Below are 22,364 nucleotides of genomic sequence, written 5' to 3' on the forward strand. Positions count from 1 at the left end.
CCAAGGGGCTGAATGGCCTACTCATGTTCCTGTGTGTATGTACACATGTTTACTGAAATATTTGGCAATTTGACAAACAACTTTTAAACGCTACCATACTTTGTTTTCAATTTGCACAGATATTCTTATCAAAGTATTCTTATACTGGAATCTTGTTTCTAATCGTGTTGTGAATTTACCTACAGAAGATGGACTCTAACAGTTCACGAAGACAGCTCATCACTTCTCAAGGGAAACAAGTCAGTCAGCAATGCCCATATCCCACAAGTTACTGAAGAAAGTTACTTACTCCAAGGGGGATTCCCAAGTTCTTTAAAATGTGTTGTCACTGACACCAGATCAGTATCAATTTTCAAATTCATTTCTCCATTCTGATTGGCTTCAATTATCTGAAATGCAAAAATCTACAGATGTATTTACATTTATCACTAATGCCAAAACTGAAAACTCTCCAAGTTGCTGAACACATACTTCTCCTAAGTCAAGTAGCTGAGTTAATGTGAAAGTTCCGAGACAAGGCTACGGCTAAATTTATGACAGCACCCTTCTCACATCCACCCCATTCACCTAGAACCTCTCTCACAGCCTCCAGCCTCTCTCAACCCCTCTGACAGCCTCCTCTCCCCTACTCTCTTTTCCACATACATTCAATCCAGCCTCTCAGTATACTGTAAGTTTCAATCAGATCCACTCTCATCCTTCTAAACCAGAGTTCTCAATCATTCCTTATATAACAAGCCCTTCAACCCTGGAATCATTTTTGTAAACCTCCTTTGGACTCCCTCCAATACCAGCCCATCTCTCCTTAGATACGGGGTCCAAAATTGCTCACAATATTCCAAATGGTGTCTGATCAGAGCTTTATACAGCCTCTTTTCCACTTTTGTATTCTAGCCCTCTTGAATTGAATGCCAATGTTGCACTTGCCTTTCTAACTGCCAAACGAACAAGGACTCCCAAATTGTTTTGCGTTTCAGATTTCCGAAGCCTTCCCCTGATTAGAAAATCATCTAACCCTCTATTATTGCGTATTTGCTCATTTACAGTTCTGGAATTTAAGATTTGGTGACTACACTTCTAGGAGTCTATATCGACATGGAGTAAAATTTTAGGGTTTTGCCCCATCTATCTTTTTAAACAGTTCAGTTTGAATTTCTGCTTGTGAAACAGTTAACAGGTCAACTGTTTGCAAGCTGCTGGCTTAAATGACCTAAGGATCTGGTTGAGGTTTTGGATGTCGGTTTGCCCGCTGAGCTGAAAGGTTCATTTCCAGACGTTTCATTATCTGACTGGGTAACATCTTCAGTGGACCTCATGCGAAGCAATGCTGAAAATTCCTGCTTTCTATTTATATGTTTTGGTTTCTTTGGGTTGGTGATGTCATTTCCTTGGTGAAGTCACTTCCTGTTCCTTTTCTCATGGAGTGGGAAATGGGGTCTAACTCGATGTGTTTGTTGAGAGAGTTCCGGTTGGAATGCCATGCTTCTAGGGATTCTCATGCGTGTCTTTGTTTGGCTTGACTGGGATGTATTGTCCCAGTCGAAGTGGTGTCCTTCCTCATCCGTATGTGAGGATACTAGTGAGAGAGGGTCATGTCTTTTTCTGGTTAAAGGACATCTTGATCCTCACGATTTACACTTGAGCTTGATTGCTTTAGTATCCTGGGAATGATGAGTTGAACTGTTTATGACAGTTGATTTTATCAATAGAAGAATTAGTATTGTAATTCTATCTGTATTTACAAGTATGTGTAACTAAATTGAAATCTTACCTCTTGGATTCTAAAGACTAAGAGATATACATATGTTTTGCCTCAACTACAGATTTGAGGATGACACTAGATGACCCTCACCTTAATCCAGTGGAAAGAGATTATCCAAACCATTTCCTAACAAGAAACAAGAAACCCTTAGAATTAGGGCTAAGAGGTGACTGAGGTGTAATTCATCTCAGACTTGATTTAATATGATGTCACTTTGCAGACAGGAAAAAAAAGGCATAGCATTTGCTAGCACCATTCAAGGAATTCTGGGCCTTAAAAGATAAGCTTCCATGTTGTCTTCACTGTTTGGTTATTAAGTACTTATACAATCTTGCTGAATAAATTCCACTTGTTCCATAAGTACTAGTCTGTTCCTTGTTAGGTCAAACACAATTGAGGATCCTGTTGTTATCAACTAAAAATTTAGAAGTTAGAGTCTTTGATAGAAGTATATTATGCCTCAAAACCCCTAAAATGTAGGCAATCAACCAGCAAGCAATTTTCAATATCTTTCAAAAAAGTAACATGCTTTAATAACTCTCATATGTAACTACAGTAAATGTACACACTAATACTTTAAAAACAGAATGCCTTGAGTCTCACCATAAACAATTCCAGGGGACATCTGTTTGGACAAAATAAATCTAAAGATTCTGACTGAAAATCAAACAATACTACTGTTCCAGAAGACCAATCTAAAAGTCAAATAGTTAAATTGAAGTGCATCCCACTCAGTGAAGTCAGTTTTTTTTATTTGAGAAGTGTGACTGCAATCATCACATTTCTGCACAGAACAGCAAGAGATGCTATTCAACAGTGTAGCATGCGGATATAAAACTTTATGATTTGTACGAACACACTGAGTAAACACTAACAGTGCACAATGTCAGCACTAGTATATGAACTGTACCACAAAATTATAAACTTGCTTTAACATTTTTGTTACTCAAGCTATTTTATTGCCTGCCATCTTTTGTCAGTATTTCACTCACAACAATTTTGATATTTTGCACAGTTGAAGAGTTTTAAAACAAACAAGAATATATAATAGTGTTATCACAATGGATCAGAATCTCAAAAGTCTGAGACATTTATTTACTTTTAATTCCAAAATGCATTGCTGTGACCTCCTGTGACGACAAAGATAATAGGGGACTGATGATCCCCTATTCAACAGCAAGCCATCACTTGTGGATAACATTCCAATTCCAGATTCATTTTGTACTTCTCAATTTAAAGAGAACACAGGAACAGGGCTAAAAAACAAGATTCAGTTCTAGTAGTATGGTTTGGCAAGACTAGTGTAAGCTCCTTGGATGCTGCCTGAACTGCTGTGCTCTTCCAGCACCACTAATCCAAGACTAGTGTATCAGCCTGCATTCAAGTGACAGCATGCTGTGAAGGTCACAATTAAAGAACTGTTCCCAAGTTACCCCTGTGTTGCAGGCAGAACTTCTCTCACTCTAAGTACTGCAAACCAACTGAAAAAAAAGGGAATCAAGACTAAGGAACTTCAATCAGTCTATGAAACCAACCATTTCAAAATTCTTTGGTCAACTGCCAATATCCAATGACACCTGTAACTTCCAGTATCATGGTCAACCTGTGTTACACTATTATTTCTTCTCAAATGCAGTAATGATAAAAATCAATTTTTTTGTTAATTCAAGAAAGCCTGATGAAATTGGCACCTTGTAAAACAGAAGCTCATTTGGGTCTGGTTGAAAGGTATCCATAAGGGAAGGTATCCTTCTTAAAATAACCTTGTTGCAATTGAGGGGACGAGTGAATAGAGGATGTGAACCAGTTCACCCCCACTCACCAGGGAGCTTAACAATTTTCGGTATCCTGCCTGAACTGTAACAAATTGGTGGACCTCACCTGAAGTCTGGTCATAACAGTAGAGGTCTTGCTACCACTGCAAACTATGGCTAATGTACTGCAAATAAATTTGGTCAAATACTAAGAAGAGATGTCCTTTTATAGGAGAAGATTCACTAGGCTAAATCTGAAATAAAAGGCTTCTTCTTCAAGGGAAGAGCTTGAGCAAATTAGATCTATTCCCATTCAATTTTAGAAGAATGAGAGGTGAACTTATTGAAATATATAATGTTTCAAGAGATTTGGCATGATAGATGCTGAGAGAATGTTTGCACTTATGGAGACGTCTAGAACTGAGGGCAGGTGCATGGTGTTAAAAATGAGAAACTCTTCATTTCTTATGGAAAGGAGAAGGAACCTCTCTCAGAAAGTTGTTTGTGTTGGAATTCTTATCTCTAGTGAGCAGCGGAGGCTATATCACTAAAAATATTCCAAAGGTGCACTCAATAAATCTTTCATTCAAGAGAGAAAAAGGTTATTGGGTAGGCAGGAAAGCAGTGTTAACAATCTTATTGAATGGCACAGTAGGCCACAATGAGAAAGTCTATAGCCTTAAAACTTGTCTTTAAGCATTTAGACTAAAATGTAATGCTGAATTATAAAATACATTTCCTGCACACTAGAAAATAGACAGGCAGGAAGGCTTAGAAAAAGGGAGGAACTCAAGGAATGCAGAAGATAGGGACATGTGCGCTCACCAAGTGATAACAGGATGCTCTAAGGCAATTAAAGACATTTGTCTTAGCATCAGTGAATCTGTGTGAACAGGACACTAAGTGATAACATTCACAGCCATTCCCTTATGAAATTAATGAGTGTGTTTGATTCTGACCCTGAAACAAAACTCGGTACTATCAAAAGCCTTGTAATTGATGGTCAGATCCTGTCAATTATAATGGATTCTTATTACCCCTTGCAAGCAGGGCAGACACAGAAAAAAACATCTTTGCTGTTACAAGACCCTGACTTGAGAGTTCAAAAGGACACTAGAGAGAGAGAGAACATTTTAGTGCTGAGGCTGTTGAAGCCACTAGAAAATTAACTCTTCGTGCTTACCTGCTATGGATTGAATTTAACTGCATTTTGGGACTTTATGATGATATTGAGCAGCCATTACCGGGTTATTAAATACAAACTCTGTAAAAGGTAATACTTATGAAGCTTGAACTTACTTGCTGTTTTTGCAGACCACTCTACAGACCTTACAGACTGCCCCACTGTCAATTCTAACTAATCAGATCTTATGTCTTATTTGAATTTGAATCACAACCCTGAAAAAAAACAGCATGTTTAATTTAAAGACTAATGAATTAGTTTAAATGCAACCTTACAGTAACAGCTCAGCCTCAGGTACAGAATGATTCAGTGCTTAAAAAGCAGGACTCTACTTCTAGCTTAGAAATTATTCTAGGCCTAAAATTGAAGAGATTCTGGCACAATGTGTCAGGAAGCCATTTTATGGTCAAAAGTCTGCCCTCCTTGCTAAGAAGCCATTTTGTAAAACAACTGTATCTGACATGTGAGCTGTGCAAGCTGTACGAACTCTCCAATTAGCTCAGACTGGTACCACTTTATGATAGGAGTTTATCTTGCTAGCAGGTGCCTAACTTGACTGGGTATGTTTTTCCCACCTGATGAATGGCTTAGGGCCTGTAGGAGTGATTAGTCAATTGACAGGTCTGTGTATACTTAATTTTTCTTCCTTATGAATTATTGTCTTTCACTGTTGTCTGTCTAATAAAGAACATGCAATGTTTTTGTAAACTTTTGTATACAGGAAGCCACTGGGGCACTTGAAGAGTGGCTACCTTACTCTCCTAGGTTATTAGAACCTAGTTAGTTTAGCTTACAGGTATCAGTGTTATTTTGTAATAGTGATGCTATTGGTAAATAAAGGGGAGGACTAAAATTAAACTAATCTATCTATAAGAGGTTTCTCATTCCAGACTTCCAAAGAGTACGATTTCTGGGACGAACCAAGAGAGAGAGGCTTACAGGTCTGAGTACATAAGGGATTCTCTGGGCCATCTCAAATCTGTACTTTAACAACAAGAGGCCAAATAGCTTCCATCTAATCCTATTTCAACGTACTTGCTCCATCATATAGTAAGATATTGCCTGTACTTCTACATCACAACAATATTTTCACTCTATCTCCACATCTATTAAACCCTTAGTGGACAAATCCTATCAGTTATAGTCTTTAATGTGCTTAATGGCAAGCTACACAAGCTCTGGGGTTTAGAGAATACCAAAGATTTGTAAATATTTTGCCTCAACTCAGTCCTAAATGGCCAACCCAAAACCCCTTATTTATCATGTGTACCTACAAAAAAATGAAATACCTCAAGAATGTTACTTATACTATCCTCAGCAATTAAGATAATGATAGATTCAACAAATGGAGAAAAGTCTTAATACAGTTTTCAAGATACAAACTTACAATATGATTAGCAAGATTCTTCATTCTTTCCACAACACTCTTCATGATCTTCAGTACTGGTAAATAAATACTGACCTTTAAAATCCAATGATAAGCAGGTTTAAAAATACAAACAGTAGCTTGAATTATGATAATAACACTTCTATTCAATTACAGTAAGCACTAAAAATGTGAAAACTATGAAGTATGTTACACAACCTTTGGAAACAACTGAGGCTTCTGTGACTGAATATGATGCACTCTCCAGTTAGTTTCAGATTTTATCCTTTGAAAATCCCCCCAGCATGAAGACTATAGGTTCAAAATATTTCGGGTGTTCCTTCCCTAAAATTACCCTTCCATCCTCCTTTAAGATGCTCCTTAAAAACCCACCCTTTTAGCCAAGCTTTTACTCAATTCTCCACAGAATTGATGTTGCTTGGTGCCACATATTATTTTATAATATTCCTTTTTGGCATCTTGGTGCAATTTAGTATGTTAAAGCAACTATAAAAATACAATTTTCTGTTCTTATTCATTGTTAACAGATGACACCAGGACTGAACAATCCGGAATACCATTACCATTACCCAATTCCACCTCCCTGAAAGTTTGCTCTCAATTTCTACTCTCATTTTTCTCTGTGATCTGTTTCCTAACTCCATTTCCTTATCTTCACGCAGGACCTTCTTCCGTTGTGTGTCTATATTTACTAGATCCACCACACCTTCCCCCTCCATTTAGCTTGTCCATTATCACCTCAAATACTTCAGAGGTTCATGAAGCGGAGTTGGTCCATGCTGTTTCATTATTTCCTTTAAATCTGTATGTAAAGTAATATTATCCTTAATTAGGTTAACTAAAATTTCCCAAACACAGGTATGAATCTTATTAGTGCTGTGACACATTCTGAAAATGGGTACTGGGCTGCTCACCTGCCAATCCTTCAGCACTCTACACTAAACAGCATGACAAACTTTAATTTGAGGTCAGTTCAATTTTGACCCAGAGTATTTCTAGAGATATCTCAATGATTAAGGATTATCAGATCAGCCATGACCTCATTCAATGGCACAGCAGACTCAATAGGCTGACTGGTCTAGTTCTTATCATTTGTTTTATGGTCCGATGGTCTTCCTGGTAACTCATCTTCCTTTAGCTTACTAACATATCAATTTTCCTTTCATCCAGCATGACATTACTAATCTAACCTTCAATCACATCATGATTGATATCCATTCCTACATCATTTTCCTCACTAAAGAGATATCAGTATTAAATATATCTGCCAACATTTGATCATTATTGAGAAGGTAAAAATTCTCTCCTTTCACAGGTCCCATTTTACTTGCACAATCTCTTTTTATATATGTACTTGTGAAGTACTTCAAGGTTCTTATTAATGCTTTTTATTTATTTTCCTCATTTTAGCTTTTGTTTTATTTCTTCCGGGAAGTGGTTTCACTGACAGGGCAGCATTTATTGCCTATTCCTCCATGTGGGATGGCATGGTGCTCAGTATTGCCTCACAGTTCCAGACACCCGGTTCAACTTAGGTGACTGTTTGTGTGGAGTTTGCACATTCTCCCTGTGTCTGTCTGGGTTTTCTCTGGTGCTCTGGTTTCCTCCCACAGTCCAAAGATGTGCAAAATAGATGTATTGGCGATTCTAAATTACTGCCCCTCCCATTCCACCAAGGACATGCAGGTCCTGGGCCTCCTCCATCACAAAACCCTAACCACCTGATGCTTGGAGGAAGAACGCCTCATCTTCCACCTTGGGACCCTGCAACCACACATGAAGGGGGTGAATCAATGTGGATTTCACGAGTTTCCTCATTTCCCCTTCCCCCACCTTATTCCAGTCCCAAGACTCCAACTTGGCACCACCTTCTTGACCTGTCCATCTTCCTTCTCACCTATCCACTTCACCTTCTTCTCTGATCTATCACTTTCACCCCAGTCTTCATCTACCTATCACCTTGGATGTTGCCTGACCTGCTGTGCTTTTCCAGCACCACACTCCCGACTCTGATCTCCAGTACCTGCAGACCTCTTTTTCTCCTTAAGTGTGTTAACCATGCAAAATATAGGGGGTGGGGGATGGGCCTGGGTGGGACGCTCTTTGGACAGTCAGTGTGGACTTGTTGGGTTGAATGGCCTGTTTCCATAAGGTTTGGATTCTATGACTGATTTCCCTGGAAAAGGTGGTGGTGAACTACCTTTTTGAACCACTGCAGTCCATTTAGTGTCAGTACACCCAGAGTGCTGTTAGGAATGGAACTCCAGGCTTTTGACACAGTGACAGTAGAAGAATGGTGATATATTTACAAATCAGCTTGGAATTCTCCACAACGTGGAATGTGCAAATGGTGGAGTTCCAATGCATCTACTGCCCCATCTTTCCAGATGGTAATGGTTGCTGGCTTGGAAGGTGTTATCTGAAGAGCTTTCATGAATTTGTGCAGTGCATCTTGTAAACTGTATACACTATTGCTGTGGTGGAGGGACTTATGTTTGTGGATGTGTTTCTTTAGTGTTATTAGAGCTGTTCTCATCCAAGGCAAGTGGGAATATTTTTCTTATCCTGTTAATCTCTATATTCTACTTTGGTATATTTTTCATTGTAATTCAGCATTTTTGTAATTCATCATCATTGAATAGTATATCTTCAACTGTAGTTTTTACATTTTTGCAAGCCAATCTAAAATTATTTGTAATATTTTTACTTAATGGAATATACTAGTCTCTTATTCTTGCAAACAGCTTCCCAGCTCTAAAAAGAGTCGAAGTGTGGCATTGGAAAAGCACAGCAGGTCAGGCAGCATCTGAGGAGCAGGAGAATTGATGTTTTAGCCATAAGCTCTTCATCAGGAATGGTTTTTTTGGGGGGGGGGTTTGGAGAGAGAAGGGGCCTGAGAATTAAACAGGAGGGTAGGGGAGGCGGACCACTTCAACTCCCCCTCCCACACTGCTAAGGCCACCTCCATCGCCAAATCCAAGCCATCCAATGACAGAAGGAAGAATGCCTCATTTTCAACTTCGGGACCCTTCAACCAACATTGATTTCACCAGTTTCCTTAACTCCCCTCGCCACCCTCCCCACCCCATCCCAGATCCAACCTCCAACTCGGCACGGCCCTCTTGAACTGTCCTACTTGTTCATCTTCCTTCCTACCTATCCGCTCCACCTCCACTTTCACCTATCACCATCACCCCCACTTAAATCTACCTATCACCTTCCCTCCACCCTCACCCTCCTATTTTTCTCTCAGCACCTTCCCCCCCACAACATTCCTGATAAAGGGCTTATGCCCGAAATGTCGATTTTCTTGCTCCTTGGATGCTGCCTGACCTGCTGTGCTTTTCCAGCATCACACTTTTCAACTCTGTTCTCCAGCATCTGCAGTCCTTACTTTTTCCCTGCTCTAAAAAGATACAAGTAAACTCTTTCTGAAGTTTTGAAGTCACCCTTTTGTGTCTTTTGGAAAACAATCAAATACCTGTGATTTGTTTCTGAGTAAGAAGTATTCTCTCATTCACCAATGCTTAATGGGAAGCAATTAACATACTGCGTGCTCAAACACCAAATACACCTTCAGTCAAAAGTCACTGCTCTGGGAAAGATATGAAGTCCAAGATCAGGTTGCTAGGAGATTTTCAAACAAACACATACCACTCAAAGGCACATAAATGAGGTTGAGATTCAGATCAGCCACAAATAATGGAAATGCTTTAAAAGGACTGAACAATCTACTCACACCACCTCAAATTTAATTTGTTCTGATTAGTACTATGCTAGTTCAACAGTGTTTAGGGCATATTTGGAACTGGTACAGTATGTAGATTTTGGTTAGGAGGAGAGAGAATGGAATGAATCCACAAATTAGGAAGTATTCAAAGGTGCATAATAAAAACCTTCAGATGCATGTGCAAACAATTTCCTCATGCTCCCATCTACTGAGTCACTTTTAATTAAACAAAAGGAAAAACTCTAGTACTGGCAAAAGTATTGTTCATTATGTAATGAAATAAACTGAAGTGCGGTAAAAGTGTACTTCCACAACTTTAACAGGAGATGAGAGAGATACTAAATGAGTATTTTGCATCAGTGTTTACTGTGGAGAAGGATATGGAAGCTTGGGGAAATAAATAGCAATCTTGAAAAATGTCCATATTACAGAGGTGGTGGTACTGGATGTCCTAAAATGCATAAAGGCGGATAAATCCCTGGGACCCAATCAGGTGTACCCTAGAACTCTACAGGAAGCTAGGGAAGTAATTGCTGGGCTGAGGTGTTGTATCATCAGCCACAAGTGAGGTGCTGGAAGACTGGAGGTTTGCTAATGTGATGGCACTATTTAAGAAAGGTGGTAAGGAAAAGCCAGAGAACTATAGACCGGTCAGCCTGACATCAGTGGTGGTCATGTTGTTGGAGGGAAGCCTGGGGGACAGGATTTACAGTCTGTGGAAAGGCAAGGACTGAGTAGGGATAGTCAACATGGCTTTGTGCATGGGAAATCGTGTCTAATTAATTCAATTTAGTTTTTTGAAGAAGTAACAAAGAGGATAAATGAAAACACAGCTGTGGTTGTGATTTATATGGACTTCAGTAAGGCTTTTGACAAGGTTCCTCATGTAGACTAGTTAGCAAAATTAGATCACATGGAATACGGGAGAACTAACCATTTAGACACAGAACTGGCTCGAAGGAGACAGAGGGTGGTGGTGGATGGCTGCTTTTCAGATTGGAGGCCTGTGACCAGGGGTGGCCATAAGGTTTGGTGCTATGTCCACTGCTGTTTGATATTTTTATAAATGAGTTGGATGAAAACATAAGAGGTATGGCTAGTAAGTTTGCAGATAACACCAATATTAGAGGTGTAGTGGAATGCGAAGAAGGTTACCTCAGAGTACAATGGGACCTTGATCAGATGGGCCGGTGGGTCGAGGAATGGGAGATGCAGTTTAATTTAGATAAATGTGAGGTGCTGCATTTTGAAAAAGCAAACCAGGGAAGGACTTATACACTTAATGGTAAGGTAACGGGTAGTGTTGTTGAACAAAGAGACCTTGGATAGTAGGTTCATAACTCCTCAAAAGTAGAGGCACACATAGGCAGGATAGTGAAGGCATTTGGCATACTTGCCTTTATTGGTCAGTATATAGAGTATGGGAGTTTGGAGGTCATATTGTGGCTTTCCAGGATATTGTTTAGGCCACTTTTGGAATACTACATTCAATTCTGGTCTCCTTTCTATAGGAAGGATGTTATGAAAGTTGAAATTGTTCAGAAAAATATTTACAAGGATGTTGCCAGGATTGGATGGTTTAAGCTATAGAGAGAAGCTGAATAGGCTGGGGTTGTTTTTCCTAGGGTATCACAAAGGTCATAGTTAGGATGAATAGCCAAGGTCTCTTTCCCAGGGTAGCAGAGTCCAAAACTAGAAGGCATATGGTTACAGTGAGAGGGGCAAGATTTAAAATGCACCTAAGGGGCACCTTTTTCACACAGTGTGGTGTGTTTATGGAATGAACTGCCAGAGAAAGTGGTGGAGGCTGGTACAATCACAATATTTAAAAAGCATCTGGATGGGCATATGAACGGGAAGGGTTTAGAGGGGTAGGGGCCAAATGTTGACAAGTAGGATTAGATTAATTTAGGATATCTGTTTAGCATGGACAATTTGAACTGAATGGTCTGTTTCAATGCTGTACAGCTCTAAGACTCTATGACTCTAAAACCAACACAAAGAAACTCATTGTAAAATTATCACTTACATCGAAATCTGGAACACTGGGTTCTTCAAAATCATTCCAAAGCTTTCTGGGAATGATGCTAATGGGAATGTCATGTGTAACAATACGATTGTGGCTGGAGAGGGAGGGCTGTGAGAGCAGGAAACAAAGTTACAACAAGCTTTACAAACAAACTGCAGAAAGCGAGTTTTTGATTTACATCTGCAATTCTACAATGGGTTTTATTTTTAACAATTCTATTCGCAGATTTTATAAAACAATGCACACTTTGCTTGTAAAGCTAGAAGTTCTATAAATCCAAACTTTCTAGTTTCATAGATTATAACACTAAATCTCCCTGTGCTTCTTTCTTCTTACCCGTGATTGTAATTCTGTAATCCCCCAAGCTTTCTTCTCTAGCTTTGCGTGCCTTCCTCTGTGCCTGCTTTTGCTTTGTCTTAATGGTCAGCATTTTTCTTTTGCTGTATTTGCATCTCTGATCTTTTGCACTTGAATTCTTTTTGCAAACCTTATCTTCCCTCCAATTTCTCTCTTCCAAATATCGTCATGCAGGTGTTCTTTATTACTATCTCCCTTTCAGTCAGCAAGTTTCTGTTCCTCTTTGTTTGCTCTGCTTTTTCTCTCTTCTCTCCATCAAAAATGTTACAGTATAAACTCACTCATTTATTCAGTCCTCTTTCGATTAATAGCTGGCAGAATCATTTGCAATAACCTTATTCTGTCCAATTAATTAATAATCAGCATTTCAACTCACAAACACCAACCTCCTTAAAAAAGAAATAAAATGAAATGGCGTTTTACCAGGCAATCAAATCTTCAGCATAATTTGTTTTATAACTATTTACTTGTTTTAGATAGTAATAGTGTTGTAGCTAAGGTCTAATGAGCTTGGACAAGCAGATATTAGCGATTTTACAATTTTTTTCCTGTGGATGTGGTGGTTTCAGGAATTTAGTTACCTAGTCCCAATCCACATATCCAAAGCACCAAACTACTTGCACAATATAAGTACCACAAGAGGAGTTTAGCTAAGAATGACGTGAAATGTGAAGAGATTCATGGACTAAGGAAGAGTATCCATCTTTGTAATTCCTCAGAAAAGCGGAATGGAATAATGTTTTCACCATGATTTAGATAGTGTTAAATCAATGAATGGTAAGTTTGACACTTGATGAAAACTGCAAGCACAACTGCTCTTACCAGTTCTACAGCAATGGTGATACACGGACAATGCTTCATTGTCAACTTAATTTTTACAGTTTTGGCATTCTGAGCTGTTTTCAAGGACCTTGATAGGTTTTCAGGCATGAGTTCCAGGTAAATTTCATTATGTTCTGCTGATACTCCTTCAATCTGAAATTCATCAAAAAAATTCCCCTGTTGGATTGAACAGATCATACATTAAATTTCACACAATGCAGGAGTAATCTTGATATGTCACTAATCGAATGTGAACCTAACTACAACTGTACTTTTGCAATGCCCTCTGACCAAAGGATAGGCTTTGTGAACTGTGACTCGCAGTTAGGAGTTCCAATAAACCAAATCTACCACATTACATCATCAACAAGGTAGCATGAGAGAAAGGAAAAGGCTTAATGTGCACACAAAACTTTGAAGCTGGCAGGACAGGTTAATAAAGCAGCTAATTACACAAATGGAATCCTCGGCTTTTTAAACAGAAGCACAATGTACAAAATCTGAGTACAAAAGCTAACACAAAAGATGCTAGAGAAACTCAGTAGGTCTGACAACATCTGTGGAGAGAGAAACAGAGTTAATGTTTTGACTTCAGCATGATTCTTCTTCAGGAGTGCTCAAAGAGCTCGAGATGTTAACTCTGCATGTCTGGCAGCATTAGTGGGGAGAGAAACAGAGTTTCTCTAGCATTCTCTTGAGTTTGTTTGAGATTTCTAGCACCCGCAGTATATTGCTTTTATTAAAGGAATTAATCTAAAATCGATATAAAAGGGAGATGAGAGCATTGTGGTAATGTCACTGGACAAGCAACTTAGAGGCGCAGGCTTATCATCGGGACAATGAGTTCAAATCAAATTTGAATTAAATTAATAAATCTGATCTAGCCCCAGTTATGACTCTATAATCAATTGTCTGGCTCTCGAAAATTCTTCAGAGGAATACCTGAATGGCCTAAATAGAGCCATACGGTACAGAAACGGACCCTTCAGTCCAACTCGTCCCCGCTGACCAAATTTCCCAAACTAAACCAGCTCCATTTGCCTGTATTTGGCCCATAGTTTAGATCAGAGTGGTGCTGGAAAAGCACAGCAGGTCAGGCAGCATCCGAGGAGCATGAAAATCAATGCTTCGGGCAAAAGCCCTTCATCAGGAATTTTCCTGCTCCTCGGATGCTGCCTGACCTGCTGTGCTTTTCCAGCACCACTGATCTAAACTCTGGTTTCCAGCATCTGCAGTCCTCACTTTTGCCCTGTATTTGGCCCATAGCCCTCTAAAGCCTTCCTATTCATGTACCTGTCCAAATGTCTTTTAAATGTTATAACTATACCTGCATTTACCATTTCCTCTGGCAGTTCATTCCATACATGAACCACCCTCTGTTTGAAAAAATTGCCTAAAGCTCCTTTAAAAAAATTCTCCAATCACCTTAAAATTATGCCTTCTAGTTTTGAACTCCCCAAACCTGGGGGAAAAAAAACTTTGCTATTCACCATGTCTCATGCCACACAATCTTATAAACTGCTGTAAAGTCACCCCATGTGACTCCAGGCACACAGTAATGTGTTTGACTTTTAGCTGCCTTCTGAAATGGCCGAAAAACATATGTTGGCCCTTTCAGCAATGCCCACATCCCACAATGGAAACAAAACATGATCTATAGCTTACAAGTAACTGCAGCATTACTCTACGCTAGATTTGCAAGACAATCTTATGATAAACATTCAAATAAGGAACAAGAGTAGGCCATTCAGCCCTTTGAGTCTGCTTTGCCATTCAATAAGATCATGGCTGATCTGATTTTAACCTCAACTCGACATTCTGCATATCTCCAATAATCTTATGCCCCCTTGGGTAATCAAGAATCTATCTATATCTGCCTTAAAAATAATTAAAGACTCTGCATCCACTGCCTTTTGAGGGAGAGAATGCCAAAGATTCTCAACCATCTGAGAGAGAAATAAAAAAGTCCTCATCTCAGTCTTAAGTAGGCAATTTCTTATTTTAAACTATCACTTAGGTTCTCAGGCATGAGGAAACATTCTCTCAACCCCCACCAAGTCAAGACCTCTCAGGATCTTATAATTTTCAATTAAATCAACTCTAAATTCAGAGAATACAGGCAGAGTCTGTCTAGCCTTTCTTTAAAAGAAAATCTACTCACTTCAGGTATTCATTTTGTAAACCTTCTCTGAACTGCTTCCAATGCATTAACATCCTTTCTTGACTACAGTGGCTGATATTATACACAGTACTCCGGACGCGGTCCCTCAATGCTCTCAATAACTGAAACATAACTCTTGGCTTCAATTCCTCTTGTAATAAAACATAATTCTATTAGCTTTTCTGATTACTTCCTGATGGTCTCTTCATGCATGCTAACTTTTTATAATTCATGCACTAGGACACCCAGATCTCTCGCCATTTAAATAATATATTTCTTTTTTATTCTTTCTGCCAAAATGGACAATTTCACATGCTGCTACATTATACTACATTTGTAAGATCTTTGATCACTCACTTAACCTATGTATATCCCTTGTAGGCTCCTTATATTAATTTCACAACTCACTTTCATATCTTCTTTGTGTCATCAGCAAGTTTAGCTACCATACCCTCAGTCCCTTCATCCATATCATCCATATAAATTGTAAGCAGTTGAGGCCCCAGCCTTCTGTGGCACACCACTCATGTCTTCCTGCCAGTCCAGAATAAAAAGTTCCGAATCTCTGCTTTTTATTGGCCAGTCAATTTCATATCCATGTCAAGATGTTCCCCTTTACACTATCAGCTGCTAATTTCTGCAATAACCTTTGATATGTTACCTTATCAAATGCATTCTGGAGATCTAAATACAATAAACCACCAGTTCATCGTTAGCTACAGCACAAATTGCTTCTTCAAAGAATTCTAATAAATTTAAACATGATATTCCTTTGACAAAACCATGTTGGCTATGTTCGATTACCTTGTACTTATCCAAATGTCCTGCTGTCACTTCTGTAATAACAGCTTCTAATATTTTCCCTATGACTGATGTTATAGGCCTGTAGTTTCTTGCTTTCTGCCTCGCTCCTTTTATAATAAAGGAGTTATGGGAGTTATTTTGCAATCTAAAGGAACACTCCCTGCTAACTATCATCAACACGTCAACTATCTCATTAGCTATTTATTTTAACACCATAGAATGATATCCATCAGATCCTGGAGACTTGTCAACTTGCATTTCCAACAATTGGTTTGGAACTACTTCCCTAGTACTGCAATTGTTTTGAGTTTCCACCTCTCTTTCAGTTCCTGATTTACAGCAATTTCTGGAAAGCTACTTGCATCCTCTCGAGTAAAGGTCAATACAAAATATTTGTTCAACTCATCTGCTACCTCTTTATCCTCCATTACTAATTCCCAGACTAACTTCCTATAGAACCAACAAGTTCTCTTCAAGTTGAATGCAAAAGATTCAGCCTGACCATGAATGTTGCTAAAACAGATGATTGGTCAAATATCCCCACTTCCCACATATAGTGAAGAAGAAATCCTGGAATATGTTAAGCACTTCCCATATCATGACAGCCATCTCATCAAAAGCTCACTTCTGACACAGAGATTCAACTCTGGATCAGCTCAGTTTTCTACAAACTATGGCAGTGAGAATGTGACAACCAAGCTCTCTGCAAGTCAACATAAGTCTTTGTGTACTGAACAGTTTTAATTTGGATTATTAATGATAGGGCCCTGGGTAATGTTTTATAACAGAGAAACGTAGGGGTTCAGATACATAATTCACTGAAATTTGCATCACATGTAGGCAGGATGGTTAAGAAGGCCTTTAGTACGCTTGCCTTCATTGCTTAATCCTTTGAGTATAGAATTGGGATGTCATATTGAGGTTATATAGGAAATTGGTGAGGCCTCTTCTGGAGAACTGTGTCCAGTTCTGGTTTCCAAGTTATAGGAAGTATGTTATTAAGCTGGAGAGGATTCAGAAGAGATTTAGCAGGATGGTGCTGGAGTGGAAGGTTTCAGTTAAAAGGATAGGCTGGACAAACTGGCTTTTTCCACTGGAGCATAGAAAGTTGAATTGTGACCTTATAGAAGTTTATAGAAACATGAGGGGCACAGTTAAGGTGAATAGCAAGGGTCTTTCCCTAGGGTGGGGCAGTTCAAAACTAGGGGGCATATTTTTAAGCGGAGAAGAGAAAACTTTTAAAAAGCCAAGAGGGACAATTATTTTTACACAGAGTGGTTTGTATGTGGAACAAACTGCTAGAGGGGTAGATTAAGGTACAATTACAATATTTAAAATACATTTGGATAAATACAGGAATAGGAAAGGTTTGGAGGGATATAGGCCAAAAGCAGCAATTGGGACTAGTTTGGTTTGGGGACATGGTCAGCATGGATCAGCTGGACTGAAGGGTCTGTTTCCATGCTGTATTACTCTGTGCCACAATGAGACCTGGACCATGTATCAGTGGCATATAACTATAGTAGAAATTACACTAGCAGTGCTTCAGCTGCATCCTCTGGTTTCAATTGGAGGACTGTCAAACAAACGCTCATATTCTTCCTGAAACCTTCAGACAAAACTTGCAAATTAACTATGATGAACTGGACTCTGTAACTAGATAGCTAAAAAGTATCTCTACTGCCAGGTACTGATTTCTCAACTCTTATAAGGCCAGCGTTCCAGAGAAGGTCAAAGATGCTGCTGCAAAGATACTGTGAAATTCTCCTTGAAGCAAAATATCATTGATATTAATAAATGGGGTGAGCATGCAGCCAATTGTTCAAAACATACACTTTGTCCATCTTGAAAGGGTTCAGAAAGATTTATAAGGATGTTCCCAGGTTTGGAGGGTTTGACCTATAGGGAGAGGCTGAATAGGCTGGGGCTGTTTTCCCTGAAGTGTCAGAGGCTGAGGGGTGACCTTATGGAAGTTTATAAAATCATGAGGGGCATGGTTAAGGTAAATAGACAGGGTCTTTAACCCAGGGTGGGAGAATCCAGAACTAGAGGGCATAGGTTTAGGGTGAGAGGGGAAAGATTTAAAAGGGACCTAATGGGCAACGTTTTCACACAAAGGGTGGTGCACGTATGGAATGAGCTGCCAGAGGAAGGAGTGCAGATTGGCACAATTACAACATTCAAAAGGGATCTGGATGGATATATGAATAGCAAGGGTTTAGAGGGATAGGGGCCAAATGCTGACAAAGGGGACTAGATTAATTTTGGATATCTGGTCAACATGGATGAGTTGGATCGAAGGATCTGTTTCTGTGCTGTACATCTCTATGACTCTAAATCTGTTATCTTTCAGTTCAAATGTCTTAATGATGATGCAGAGAAAGAAAAGAATTGAAGCATATTCTATACTCAGGTTTGCATCACCTCATAAAGTGTCCTGTCCACGTGCCCAAAGATCTGAGGGTTGAGAGTTGGCTTGTTCAGTCATAAAACTACCCATGGCAGAAACTTGCAATCATGGGTAGATGTCATCGCCAAATCAAAGGGCAGCCAATGGCTGTGACTCCTGAGTTTCCTACCTTCTGGAAAAATTAGGCCAAATTAATAAAAAAACCGAAAAGATACCTCACACACGATACACAAGATGGATCATACCTGAAACAGCTGACACCACATTGCAACACCTCCACTGGCCACTTTGTCAGAAAGGATAAAGTACAGCTTGTCACTGGTAAGTCTTAGAATACATAACTTTGTGAGTTTGGAGATCGTGTTCACAACACCTGAAAATATAAAACAATTTAAACAACACATGCACTCCAGTCTATTCATTATAACACAAACTAATTTTTACATTGCAAAATGTGAACATTTCCAAGAAAGTAGCAATCTGTTGCTTCAAAATTTTGAATCAGATAAATTCAATTTTAAAACAAAGTGAAGTAGGCCATTCGGCTCAGCCTGATTCTGTCCTCATCTGATGTCAATATTTGCACACATTCTCAGGATTGATGACTGGATACTGATCAGATATGGTCAACAAAGCTGATCTTCAGTCTTTGATTTTCATGAACATTGACACAACTTGGAGTTGCCTAATTACTGAACCACCATAGAACAGTTAATTTAGCAAGCACTGGGGATAAAAATCTGATACCTTTCTTGTTTATGTGCATATAAAAGTGTGCCCAGCAATAAGCTTGCTCACTAACTCATTATCATTAGTCAAGATGTGTTTTATTGGCATAATTATTAACTGTGACCATACATACATGTAGACCAGATTTTACAATGATACTACAAAATTATACACAGTGGTCAAATTAAGATCTTATGCTCAAAATGTCGATTCTCCTGCTCCTTGGATGCTGCCTGACTGGCTGTGCTTTTCCAGCGCCATACTTTTTGACTCTAATTTCTAGCGTCTGCAGTCCCCACTTTGCCCCTGGTCAAAATTAATTGGAAGGTACTGTTGCAGGGCAAGCAAATAAAAAATTAGGCACAACTTCTGCAGATTTAAAAATAAATTTTAAGCACCAGTTTTGATTCCGCAACATTGGAAAATTTGCATTTAAGATGTGCTATTCATATCCTCAGCATTTGAAAGATATCACTCATTTATTGCTATGCTGTGTCAGCCAATATGTGCAGGGTAAAGTCCTACAAACAGCAATCTGCCATTTGTAGTGATATCGCTGGAGGAAAAGATATTGCGTACACCAATGAGGAGAACTCTCCTCCTCTTACTCAAAATAATGCCACAGAATACCTTGCGCTTCCTGAACTGACAGTTTGGTTCAGTTTTCAGAGATTAGTGAATCTTTAGAATTGTCTATCTCACTGGGGCATGGAAGCACAGTCACTGAATATGTTCAAAACAGAGATCACTAGATCCTGAGATAATAATGAAAAATGTGGGGATACTGTGGGAAATGGTTTTGAAGTGGATAATTAGCCATGATCTAGAATGGTGGAGCAGGCCCAAGGGATAAATGGTCAACTTCTGCTACAGTATTTCACCTGAGAGACAGCATCTTCAGGAGTGTTGCACTCCCATACCACACACTACATTTAACCTGCTCAAGTCTCCGGAACAGACTTGGACTCTCAGCCTTCCCTTTCTTTATAAGATTTCGGAACAGGCTACCTGACAACTGTTCTCCCACCTTCCACCCAACCATGATCAAATGGGGCATGATTCAATGGTGCTGTTCTTGCCTCTTAACTCAGTGTTTCATGAGTTCAAGATTTCTAAATTCTTTTTTTTTTAAATATATTTTTATTGAAAACAGAAGAAAATGTTTTTGGACATTACAACAAATACAATACAAACAATTCAAACCAATACAGAAAAACCCACTAATTACATAAATAAATAAATGATAACTAAAAAAAACCAATGATGGCGGTAATAATATAATACAGCTCTACAAAGCAAAGTAATAGCCCTCGACCATCAAGAGCATAAATTTATACATATTCGTGTGTTCGTAGTTCCTCCTCTCTGGATACCAGATTCATTAAACAGAATTGTTATGACTATATAAAGGCCTTTATTAGTATGGCAGACAAATGTGTACCCGAGCTGGCTAAAAAGGGCCGCTAGTCTTATAAAAATTCTCATTTTTAAGGTGCATCATACTAGTAAGAAAGTCCAAAGGGATGTGTTCCATGACTAGCTTACACCAGCCTATCAGCACAACCTCCCCCACCCCCAGAATGTTCTTTCTTGCACAATAAGTGAGGATATTAAAAAGCCTTTTTTGTGCGCATCTAATGGAAGTAGATTAACAAGGCCAAGAAGAAGAGATACCGGATCCATCTCCATCTCTGACCCTAAGATGCTCTCTATTTTGCCTACCACAGCACTGCAGTATGCCGGCAGTCTGTGGCAGGACCAGAGACAATGAGTGAGTGTGCCCATACTCATTTCGCATTTAGGACACATTGGAGATACTCCCTTTAAATTTTGAAAGGCGGTCTGGAACCAAGTGGACACTGTGGAGAATCTTCAATTGCAAGACATGGGTCCTGTTGCAAATTGATATCCTCCTTGCATTTTCCCAGATATCCTCCCATACTTTAGAAGAGCTCACAACGTCCAGCTCTCTCTCCCATACATTACAGAGCTCTTTGGACTCACCCGAGGGACCCTCTCCCAATAGGTGATAGACATTACTGACAGAAAGTGTGTTCTCGGTACTCAGCACCCTCTTCTCAGTGTCAGATCTATAAGAACCAGTTAGACGTGTGGTCTCTTTTTGTAAGAAATTCCTAATTTGAAAAAAGAATGGAAGAGGTCACCACTGGGCAACTCACATATCCGAACCAACTGGTCAAAAGACATCAGTATATTCCCGCCGAATAAGTCACCCAGGCAAGACACAGCCCTAGTTGCCCATAGTTTAAACCCAGAGTCCATGAACCCTGGCTGAAAACCTGACACACCAACTATGAGTGTAAAAAATGATATTGGAATGTGCTGGCAGACAGCAAACTGGTTTGATGTGTGTCTACTTCAACGCCAGAAGTATCTGAAATAAGGTAGGTGAGCTTGCAGCTTGGATACTTCGATGTTGTGGCCACTTCGGAGACATGGATAGAACAGGGTGAGGAATGGATGTTGCAGGTTCCAGTGTTTTGATCTTTCATTAAGAACAGGCAAGGCGGTAAAAGAGGGGGAGGCATGGTCTTGTTAGTCAAGGATAGTATAACAGTGACTGAGAGAATGTTTGATGAGGACTACTACTGAGGTAGTGTGGGCTGAGGTTAGAAACAGGAGAGACGTCACACTGCTTGGAGTTTTTTATAGTCCCCCCAGAGTTCCAGGGCAGTGGAAGAGAGGATTAGCAAAATTAGTCTGGGTAGGCTGGGTAGGAGTGAAATGAACAGGGTCGTCATTATGGGGGACTTTAACATCCCCAGCATTGACTGGAAATGCTATAACTCTAGTATGTCAGATGGATCAGTTTTTGTCCAATGTGTACAGGAGGGTTTCCTGACACAGTATTTCGAAGGGCCGATAAGAGGGGAGGCACACTGGATCTGATGCTTGGTAATGAACCAGGCCAGGTGTTTGATTTAGTTGTAGGTAACCATAATTCAGTTATGTTTAGTTTAGCAATGGAAAGGGATAGGTACATGCCACAGGGCAAGAGTTATCGATGGGGCAAGGGCAATTATAATGCGATTAGGCAAGAATTAGGATGCATAGAATGGGGAAGCAAAATGCAGGAGATGCAGACAATGGAAATGTGGAGCTGGTTTACGGAACAGATATTGCGTGTCCTTGATAGGTATGTCCCTCTCAGGCCGGGAGGAAGTGATAAGGTAAGGGAACCGTGGGTTACTACAGAAATTGCATCTCTTGTTAAG

At 39.5% G+C, this 22,364-nt stretch overlaps 1 protein-coding gene across 1 annotated transcript in view; it reads right to left on the reverse strand.

The window, feature by feature from the left end:
* Positions 1-22,364, reverse strand: part of hus1 (HUS1 checkpoint clamp component) — a 42,191-nt gene that overhangs the window by 12,770 nt on the left and 7,057 nt on the right. The window contains exons 2-6 of the mRNA XM_043690274.1: positions 18,645-18,772; positions 13,025-13,201; positions 11,846-11,953; positions 6,087-6,161; positions 290-389 (exon numbers count right to left, since the gene is read on the reverse strand). Coding sequence (XP_043546209.1) covers positions 290-389; positions 6,087-6,161; positions 11,846-11,953; positions 13,025-13,201; positions 18,645-18,772 — 588 coding nt within the window. The remainder of the gene's footprint in view (positions 1-289; positions 390-6,086; positions 6,162-11,845; positions 11,954-13,024; positions 13,202-18,644; positions 18,773-22,364) is intronic.

Source organism: Chiloscyllium plagiosum, chromosome 5 (assembly GCF_004010195.1).
Source record: "Chiloscyllium plagiosum isolate BGI_BamShark_2017 chromosome 5, ASM401019v2, whole genome shotgun sequence".
Classification (NCBI taxonomy): Eukaryota; Metazoa; Chordata; class Chondrichthyes; order Orectolobiformes; family Hemiscylliidae; genus Chiloscyllium; species Chiloscyllium plagiosum.